Source organism: Podarcis pityusensis (assembly GCF_964106645.2).
Source record: "Podarcis pityusensis genome assembly, chromosome: 16".
Classification (NCBI taxonomy): domain Eukaryota; kingdom Metazoa; phylum Chordata; class Lepidosauria; order Squamata; family Lacertidae; genus Podarcis; species Podarcis pityusensis.
In genome coordinates this window covers 23,879,124-23,890,018 of record NC_138041.1, presented here as the reverse complement: position 1 = coordinate 23,890,018, position 10,895 = coordinate 23,879,124, and the positions used below count along the sequence as shown (strand labels likewise).

The 10,895-nt window shown below is 42.9% G+C and overlaps 1 protein-coding gene across 19 annotated transcripts in view; it reads left to right on the top strand.

Moving 5' to 3' along the window:
- The window catches only part of GAL3ST1 (galactose-3-O-sulfotransferase 1), a 35,658-nt gene that overhangs the window by 17,162 nt on the left and 7,601 nt on the right, over positions 1–10,895 (top strand). For 2 of the 19 annotated variants that reach the window (XM_080986338.1, XM_080986327.1), the window contains 2 exons: positions 492–584; positions 2,066–2,293. The exons of 10 other annotated variants lie outside the window; for them this stretch is intronic. In XM_080986338.1, coding sequence (XP_080842464.1) covers positions 492–584; positions 2,066–2,293 — 321 coding nt within the window. Of the gene's footprint in view, positions 1–188; positions 585–609; positions 2,003–2,065; positions 2,294–7,245; positions 9,991–10,895 lie in introns of those variants that run through there. 7 more of the 19 variants (XM_080986330.1, XM_080986332.1, XM_080986328.1 and 4 more) reach the window with 6 other exon arrangements.

Sequence of the window (10,895 nt, the reverse complement as noted above, 5' to 3'; positions counted from 1 at the left end):
ATGCAGGCTGCGCAGCTATCCCAGAAGCCAGAACAGCAAGAGGGATTGCTGCTTTCACTGTGCAGCGATTCCTCTTGCTGTTCTGGCTTCTGAGATTCAGAATATTTTTTTATTGTTTTCCTCCTCCAAAAACTAGGTGCGTCTTATTGTCTGGGGCATCTTATAGAGCGAAAAATACGGTAATTATTAATTATACCCTGCCCGTCTGGCTGGGTTTCCCCAGCCGCTCTGGGCGGCTCCCAACAGAATATTAAAAACACGATAAAACATCAAACATTAAAAACCTCCCTAGACCTCCCTAAACCTTGCCTTCAGATGTCTTCTAAAAGTCAGATAGTTGTTTATTTCCTTGACATCTGATGGGAGGGCACCACTACCAAGAAGGGCAATTGATGGGTTGCAACCTTGGCAAGAAGTTTAGTTTGATTGTGGGAGAAATTTTATTCAGTTCATATTAAAAGGAGAACCTACTGAATTTGCACTTCTTGCAGGGAGGGAACCACCAGAAGGCCCTTGGTGCTGGACCGCAATGAACTTGGGACCTTCTGCATAAGGATAATCAAGAGATTATCATTTCTGGAGCTGTAAGGGTCTTTGGATTACTGTAAATGTCTCTGAGTTTGTATAATCCCACTGTTTACACTTAGCAAAAGTGTGTGCGAAAGGAAAGCTGTTGAGCTCTTGGGACTATAGCAGGCTCTTTTTATGTTCTTAATTTGGTCATTGGCATCGGCTATGTACACACAGTTAAAGTACATTGCCCCCCCCCCAAAACCCCTGGGAGTTGTAGTTTAAAGGCATTGGGAATTGTAACCCCGTGAGGTGTAAACTACAGTTTCCAGAATTGGGGGAGGGGCTTTAAATGCTTGGGTCCTGCTTGTGGGCTTGCCGCTGATTGGCTACTGCAAAAACTAGAATAGATGCTGGACTAGAATAATAGAATTGTAGAGTTGGATGGGACCACGAGGGTAATCTAGTCCAACTCCCTGCAGTGCAGGAAACTTTTTGCCTAGCATGGGGCTCAAACCCACAACCCTGAGTCTCCTACTGTATATGGGCCTCCTTTGGCTCCACTCAGCAGCATTCTTAAATTCTTAGGCATTTGCAGTAAAATGCTGACAAATTGTCATGAGGAATTTAAAAAAAATTTTTTTTTAAATGGAGATTGCTGTAGAAAGGTGGAGAACTGCATGTCAGGCTGGAAAAATGAGAACCCAGTTTACCGAAATGAACAGTTCTCTCCGTTCTTAGCTGCCATTCTGCATATGCCCTAGAAACCTTTGACTCCTTTTTACATGACCGGACCAATAATTGGGGCTCTTGCCAGCATAATGGAGAAAAAAAGCGTTGGCTTCAGCTGGATACCTTCACTTTCAGGGCAGCTCCAGGTGCATGTTAATGCCTAAACGGAAACCTAATCAGTTGCCAGCTGCTATCCCACAAGCACACGCTGCCGCCCCCACTCCAATTTGGTTAACTGGACCTCATATGATAAAAGCCTTTTTCCAGCTGGCAGCATCCGACCGTCGAACAGAGGTCGCAATATATTTGCTAGCCTCTAGCAAAGTGCCACTAAATGTTTTTACCCTTGAACTGGACTTGTAGCGAAAGATCAGGCTTTTTGCAACCAGGAAAGTGACATGAAAATGGACTGGGAAACCGGGGGGGGGGGGGGGTGACACTTGCTGTGATGCTGCATCATTTAACCTCCCCTCCAACAGATTAGAATGGAAGCACATGAAATAGCCAACGTAGGGCTTACCCACACTTGCCTTTCCTCCACGATTTCCAAGAATGTACAGCTCCATAACCAAGTGTTCTTTTCTTCACCCCGGGAAACCATTCCTTTACTGCTGAATCAGAGCAAACAGCAATCCAAGAGAAACCAAATGGCTAATTATTGCACTTCAGCTTTTAAGAGCGTGTTTTTCTGGGGAAAGCTCCGGGGCGGAACAAAGAGCTTTAAATCACAGACTTGTGCCTAGACAGTGTAAGGCAGAAGGTAAGTGTGGATAAGTGGGTAGTCTTATCTCTCTGGATGAATGTGCTCTCTTTCCCCCTCTAGTTTCAGAAATGTCAGAAATCTCTCATCTGACCTTTTCTGTCTCAGCTGGATAACTTTGCTGGTGGGTGCTTTTGTGTCGCCATCTCTCGCAGGCTCCTACTCTCTAGCTGGAAAAGGTGAAATAAGTAACAAAGAGATCTTTTCTCCCTCACTCTCCCTGGACTTTCCGAGGACGCCAAGGCAAACAAAAAGCTCTGTCCTCCTTAGATTGTCTCTCTCAAAAAGCCGGTAATAATTAGCTGATGGATTGATTTTATTTACACGCATGATGCTGGTTTAGATTGTCTTCCTTGTCGGGTTTTGTTTTGATGTATAGATTTTGATCATTTTGTTGTAACCATTTATTTGTCTTATATATCTATCTGTTCTTTAATGATGTGGGGCAATTAAAATGTATTTTTGAAGAAAAGGTGAGGGATGAAAAATGGAATGTAGGAAGGTGCCTTATACCATGTCGGCATATTGAACACCTCCCAAGGAGTCCTGGGAACTGGAATGTGTGTGTGTGGGGGGGGGGTTATATGCTTTAAATGTATGGCATACATACAGGCTCAGTGCCTCTCTATGCTGACTGGCAGTGGCTTTCCATGGTTTCAGGCAGGGGGCATTTCCAGCCCGACCTGGAGCTGCTGGGGATTGATCTACAGCCCTTGCTGTAAAAATAAAGTAAGATCCTTTTTTTTTTTTTAAATAAATTTTTATTAATTTTCCAAACACAAAATAAAAAAAACAAACAATACACAATACACAGACATACAAACATATAAACATGTATAATTTCATAACCATTTTTTCATAAACCTTACTTTCCGGACTTCCCCATACCTCCCCTTTTCTGCATCCTTGTTTTATATTTGTTCAGCAACTCCTCAGTCAACTAATTATTCAATTCAATTTCTTTTAAGTTCTTCTAATATTATTAATTACAGCTGCAATTCTCTGTTTCCCAACCCCTTGACATTTTAACATTCCTGAATTTTACAACAAGTTCTAAGATAAACTTTGAATTTCTTCCAGTCTTCTTCCACTGTCTCTTTCCCCTGGTCACGGATTCTGCCAGTCAACTCCGCCAGTCCCATGTAGTCGATCACCTTCGTCTGCCATTCTTCCAGTGTGGGTAGTTGTTGTGTCTTCCAATACTTTGCTAGAAGAATCCTTGCTGCTGTGGTCGCATACATAAAAAACGTCCTGTCCTTCCTTCTCACCAATTGGCCGACGATGCCCAGGAGAAAAGCCTCAGGTTTTTTAGGGAAGGTCCATTTAAGAACCTTCTTAATTTCATTATAGATCATTTCCCAAAAAGCTTTTATCCTCGGGCAGGTCCACCAAAGGTGATAAAAAGTACCTTCAGTCTCATTACATTTCCAACATTTGTTATTGGGCAGATGATAAATTTTTGCAAGCTTGACTGGGGTCATGTACCACCTATACATCATTTTCATAATGTTTTCTCTTAAGGCATTACATGCCGTAAATTTAATACCGGTGGTCCACAGCTGTTCCCAGTCAGCAAACATAATGTTATGACCAATATCTTGTGCCCATTTTATCATAGCTGATTTCACCGTTTCATCCTGTGTGTTCCATTTCAACAGCAGGTTATACATTCTCGACAGGTTCTTAGTATTGGGTTCTAACAGTTCTGTTTCTAATTTTGACCTCTCCATCTGGAAACCTATTTTCCTGTCCTGTTTAAATGTCTCGTTTATCTGAAGGTAGTGCAACCAATCTCGCACTTTGGACTTTAATTTCTCATAACTCTGTAATTTAACTTTTTCCCCATCTTGTTCTAAAATTTCACAGTATTTTGGCCATTTAGACTCCATATTAAGTTTTTTCACCTCTTTAGCTTCCATTGGTGACAACCACCTGGGAGTTTTACTTTCCAATAAATCTTTATACCGCATCCAAACATTATATAATACTTTCCTAACAATATGGTTTTTGAAACCTTTATGCAGTTTTACCTTATCATACCATATATATGCATGCCAGCCAAATCTATTGTCAAACCCTTCTAGATCCAAAATGTCTGTATTCTCAAGAAGTAGCCAATGTTTCAACCAGCAGAAAGCCGCCGATTCATAATAGAGTCTTAAGTCCGGCAGGGCAAACCCCCCTCTATCTTTTGCATCAGTTAGAATCTTAAATTTTATTCTAAAAGTAAGATCCTAGTCCTCATGCTTCTGAATAAAGAGCTGATTTAAATAGGGGCATAGGAAGTTGCCTTCTACTGAATCAGACCAGGTAGCTCATTATTGCCTACCCTGACAGGCAGCAGTTCTCCAGGGTTTCATTCTCTTTCGGCCCTACCTGGAGATGCTGCTGGGGATTGGATTTTTGGACCTTCTGCATGCAAAGCAGATGCTCTACCACTGAGCTGCAACCCTCCTTTTGGCCATTTGGTGGTTGTGCAAGGGGTTGAGTCTCTAGCATTTGAGCCAAGTGCCCTGTCATCACCCTCAAGAGTTTTGGGGTAGCAAGACTAGACCTCCATCTAAGAGATCCTTTTGAGAGCCGAGCTGGTGAAATAGACCACAAACTCCAATTAGAAACTGCATATAAAAAGTGTTCCATGCAGAAGTTCCTTCCATTACCCCAGCCTTTGCCACCCTGATGCCCTCCAGATGTTTTGGGTGGGGAGGGTGAAAGGACTCAGACCGCTTTGGCAGTCTCTTTGTCAACGAGGGCAAGGGCAGAGGCAGTCACTGAAACAGTGGGGAATCAAACAGGAACAGTGAACTTCACTCAGCCCAGAACCCCAGAACAGAGAGGGAAGATTGTGTGTGTATGACAGCCTCAACCTATGATGGCTACCTGCTCATGGCAAATGAGCTGCCGGACACCTACCCACCCCATGAAAGAACTAATATTTGCCTTGCTATGACTCAGTCAACATTAAGGAAGCCAGCCTTCGCCAACCTTCTGCTCTCCAGATGTGTTGAACTACAGCTCCCATCAGTCCCCCCTCCAGCCAACATGGCTGTATGAAGCTAAGGCTGATGGGAGCAAAGTCTGAGGCTGACAGAAGTTGTAGTCCCCAAAGTTAGACTTGGCTAGAAGGCATATTCTAGACTAGAGTATAACTGGTTAACTGCTTTAGCTGCTTTAACCTCGGTGGACTACAGCAACACCTTATACTTGGGGTTGCCTTGGAAACGTCAGTGGTGCAGAATTCAGTGGCCAGGCTGCTGACTGGGGCAAGACAGTTGAAGCATATAACGCCAATCTCAGCCTGACTACACTGGCTGCCAATTAGTTTCCTGGCCCAATTAAAAGTGTTGGTTTTGAGCTATAAAGCCTTAAAGGGCTCAGGACCCAATACCTCAAGGACTGCCTCTCCCCATATGAACCAACCCGGACCCTGCGATCATCATCTGAGGCCCTTCTTTGTGTGCCTCTTCCGCAAGAGTTCTGGAGGGTTGCAACATGAGAACAAGCCTTTTCTGCAGCCCCCCCCCCCCAAATTGTGGAATGCCATTCCCAGGAAGCCTTGCCTGGCACCTTCATTATGTGTTGTAATAGATCTGTGGTGCTGAATGTTTAGGTTAAGTAAATATTAGGATTTAGTTAAAACTTGTATGTTGTAACTGAGATGTGCTGTGTATTATGCAAGGAGTTTGATCTGTTTAAATAGTGATTATGTGTAAAGACTGTGGATCTTAATAATAATAATAATAATAATTTATTTGTATCCTGCCCATCTGGCTGGGTTTCCCCAGTCACTCTGGGCGGCTTCCACAAAGACCAAAAATACACTAATATGGCGGCTTTTAATTACACATAGATATTAATCTGGCTGGGGAAACACACCCAGATAGGCATTGTATAAGTAGATGATGATGATGATGATGATGATGTTATGAGATAAAACTGCTCCCTTTCCCTTATGGGGTAACCAAGAGCCCATATAGAGTCCTTTTGTAGGTTCTCTTTTTTTATATATAAGATATTTATTAAGATTTTTTTTAAATATTACAATAACAAATGAAAAAGAAAAAAAAATACAAAATAAAAATGATTAAAAACCACTCAATTTTTCCATTGCTTATTTTTCCTTAGCTTGTTTCCCGGACCTCCTCATACCTCCCTTTTTTGTATTCCAGTTCAGTTTGTTGGTTCAGCAAATCCTTACCCTCTTTATTTGTCCTAATCTTTGGTCTTAAAATAGTAACGTTAGATTTTTACCTCTTAACAGCCCATTTTTCATATTCCCTTAAAGCATTACAGCTGGAAACCACTTAATTTCTATCCAACATCATTCTAACATTCATTAATTTTACAATATTTCTGTAGATAATCTTTGAACTTCTTCCAATCTTCTTCCACCAACTCTTCTCCCTGGTCTCGGATTCTGCCAGTCATTTCTGCCAGTTCCATATAGTCCATCAACTTCATCTGCCATTCTTCCAAAGTGGGTAGATCTTGTGTCTTCCAATACTTTGCAATGAGTATTTTTGCTGCTGTTGTGGCATACATGAAAAAAGTTCTATCCTTCTTTGGCACCAATTGACCGACTATGCCCAGGAGAAAGGCCTCTGGTTTTTTCAAGAAGGTATATTTAAATACTTTTTTCAATTCATTGTATATCATGTCCACCAAAGGTGAAAGAATGTACCTTCAGTTTCTTTACATTTCCAACATTTGTTATCGGGCAAATGATAAATTTTTGCAAGCTTGACTGGGGTCATGTACCACCTGTATATCATTTTCATAATATTCTCTCTTAAGGCATTACATGCTGTAAACTTCATACCTGTGGTCCATAACTGTTCCCAGTCAGCCATCATTATGTTATGTCCAACATCTTGTGCCCATTTAATCATAGCAGATTTCACCATTTCATCCTGAGTATTCCATTTCAACAGCAAGTTATACATCTTTGACAAAATCTTAGTTTTGGGTTCTAATAGTTCTGTTTCTAAATTTGATTTTTCCACCTGGAAACCAATTTTCTTATCCAACTTATATGCCTCCATTATCTGATAATAATGAAGCCAATCTTGCACTTTGTTTTTTAATTTCTCAAAACTCTGCAATTTCAGTCTATCTCCGTCTTGTTCCAAAATTTCCCAATATTTCGGCCATTTGGCCTCCATATTGAGCTTTTTCAGAGCTTTTCCTTCCATCGGTGACAGCCACCTTGGAGTTTTATTTTCCAATAAGTCCTTGTATCTTATCCAGACCAAAAATACACTAATATGGATTTTAATTACACATAGATATTAATCTGGCTGGGGAAACACACCCAGATGGGCATTGTATAAGTAGATGATGATGATTGATGATGATGTTATGAGATAAAACTGCTCCCTTTCCCTTATGGGGTAACCAAGAGCCCATATAGAGTCCTTTTGTAGGTTCTCTATCGGTCGGAGAAAATAACAGAGACCAACCAGAGAATATTGAGAAGCAAAGCAGCTAGTAAGTCTGATCTTTATTAAAGCTGTTGCAACTGGGTGCTCCCCACACACACACAGGAAGGGGGGGAGGGACCCCGAGCCATGCGCACAAGCCCTTATATAGACATTTTAAATTGCCCGTCCTGGAGTCCAAGACCACCCCTAGAAACATCATACATACATCACAGAAGGGCTGTGGCCCAAGAGCCACCCCTTAATACATCAGAGAGGGGGCGGAAATCTGGGTGTGTTGTTTCTTTCTGTCAGCCAGGTTACCTGACTGGATTACCTGGGCATCCTGGCCACTCTTGTTAGGATACCTACTCAATTCCTAAATGCAGGTCACGGCTCACAGGCTCACACCCTATTGATAGCTTAAATGTGCCCTTAATACAGGATTTGTGAAAGAGACAATGGGGAGATTTCTGATTTCCTTCGACTTTTCAGAGAAATATTTGAGGTCATTTTGGGAGGAAGAAAATGGTTTCAGGACTTTTCTGTGGGTTTCAGACGTGGTTTACATATTTGTATGTGTTTGCTTGGTAAATTTATGAACATCTAATATAGATAGATAGATAGATAGATAGATATGACCTTAAAATTCTTAAACAATTATTATTATTATTACATTCTCAAAGTCTGAGAATGTAATTAAGATCCATGTGTACTGGAATGTGTGTACCCACTTCTGAACATCAGTGATTAGCATGTGAAGAGTAAACCTAGGTAAATGTTCTAAGTGTGTACCAGTCTTTAATCCTAGTCAATCAACGTGTTGATAAAATGAGGAAAATTCCTTTGTTAGGTGACACCTGAAGGGATTAGCCAGTAGTACTGTTGTAAACAAAAATCTGCCCTTTTCCCCTTATGGGGTATCCAAGAGCCCATATAGAGTCCTTACATAGGTTCCCTATTGGTAGGAGAAAATAACAGAGGCCAACCAGAGAATATTGAGAAGCAAAGCAGCTAGTAAGCCTGATCTTTATTGATCTGTTGCAACAGGGTCCTCACTCACCACAAGATGGAGGGAGGAGGAACCCAGAACAATGGCCGCAAGGCCTTATATAGACTTTTGAAATTGCCACCCTGTAGATCAAGACCACCCCCCAGAAACATCATACATGCATCACAGAAAAGGCGGTCAAAAACAGAAATGTGAATGTTGTTTTTCCTGTTTGCCAGGTTATCTGATTACCTTTTCTGATTGCCTTTCCTAATAGTCTGTCACCCATTAAAATGCTGATTACTCAATTCCTGAGACAATGGGAAAGCTTCCTGACCCCACCTCCCTCCTTGCAGGGAAAACATTTGGTCAGTTTGGGAATAAAAATGGTTTCAGGTCGGTCTTCCTGTGCTTCCGAGGTCTTCCGAGGTCGGTCTTCCTGTGCTGATCTATGTATGTGCTTGGTTGGTACACTTATGAACATTTAACATATATCTAAGACCTCAAAATTCCTATCACACCTGCCCTTATTTAGACATTTTAAATTGCCCGCCCTGGAGTCCAAGACCACCCCCAGAAACCTCATACATAGATCACAGAAGGGGTGTAGCCCAAGACTACCCCCCAGATACATCATACCTACATCACAGAAAAGGCGGTCTACAACAGAAATTTGAATGTTGTTGTTTTTCTTGTTTGCCAGGTTATCTGATAATGCCTTATCTGATTGCCTTTCCTGGTAGTCTGGCCATTCCTTTGATATTGTGATTACCCCATTCCTGAGACAATGGGAAGGTTCCCTCACCCCCTCCCTCCTTGCAGAGAAAACATTTGGTTAGTTTGGGAGTCAAAATGGTTTCAGGGCGGTCTTCCTGTGCTGTTCCAGACATGTGATCCACATATCTATGTACGTGCTTGGTTGGTACATTTATGAACATTTATTATATACATAAGACCTTAATTTTTTTTATTACACCCCCATGCAAACTGAAGGTGTCATATGTGAATAAATCACATTTCTTAAAGCTACAACGGTCTCTGCCAAAGAAGCACAAACCCTGGGTGAGGGCCTGGAATCCCATGCACTCTTGCTTGGCAGAGAAGGGAAGGCACCCAACTGTATCTTTAGTTGCCAGGCAAATAATAATAATTCTCTTCCCCCAGGCCTTTGGCTAATTAACAACTTAAGGCCCTTTAAACTGGCAGGGGGTAAAAATATAAACACAGGGAGGGCAGCAGGTTGAGGAAGGCTGGTTGGATACCCAGGGCTCCTTCAACCAGACCTTCCTGGCTGCCAACCAGGGAGCAACCCATTTGCACTCTCTCCCAAAACTCTGCCTGCCTGTCTGCCTGCCTGCCGTGCCCATTGCCAGCTCTGCCACTGCAAGGCCCGAGGAAGTATGTCTCCTTGGCCGGACACAGAGGACAATGCTGCTGCATTGCAGACACTCACACACCGGGTGCTCAGGCATTCTCTCAGCCTCAGAAAGGACCAGGCATTTGCTCCATCCAGCCACTGAAGCTCCTGGAGCAACTCTGAGGTCTGATTTCAGCAGACTCCTCCTGCGGACAGCAGGCAGGTGCTGTAGCCTTTTCATGTTTCATCTTTGCTCACTGCTAGCAAGGAGGTTGCTGAGCAAATTGTTAGGATAGACTAGAGGGAGGAGGGGTGTATGTCTGTGTTTTGTGTGTGTGTGTGTGTGTGTGTGTGTGTAGGATTTTTTTGGGGGGGAGCGCATTACAAAATAAGGAGCCCTATGGGATTGTGTGCTTTGTTTATTCTCTGGCTCAAATTTCTCCTGCTAGCCTTAACCAGATGAGAGGAACCTTAGACTCAGGGGCCAGATCTGGCTCTCCAAACCTCTCTGTCTGGCCCTTGGAACTCTTACCAGGCCACACCCCTTCACTGGCCCTGCTTTGTACCCTCCTTGAGTGGTTATTGCGCGGCTGGAATTTGTCCTTGAACACCAGTAATGCCCCTTGCTTGCCCAGAGGCGGGTATGCAAGTGTGTGTAGAAGTTAAATTACTGCACAAAGGTAACATCTGCATCAATTGCCCCACTCACTTTTGCCTCCACACTTGCCCACCACTGGCATGTGGTGCTGACCTTTAAAGCCCTAAACAGCCTCGGTCCTGTACACCTGAAGGAGCGTCTCCACCCCCATCGTTCAGCCCGGACACTGAGGTCCAGCACCGAGGGCCTTCTGGCGGTTCCCTAATTGCAAGAAGTGAGGTTACAGGGAACCAGACAGAGAGCCTTCTCAGTAGTGGCGCCTGCCCTGTGGAACGCCCTCCCATCAGATGTCAAGGAAATAAGCATCTATCCTATCTTTAAAAGACATCTGAAGGCAGCCCTGAAGGCAGCCCTGAAGGCAGGGAAGTTTTTAATATTTAATGCTGTCTTGTTTTTAACACTTGATTGGGAGCCGCCCAGAGTGGCTGAGGAAACTCAGCCAGATGGGCAGAATAAATGATAAATTATTA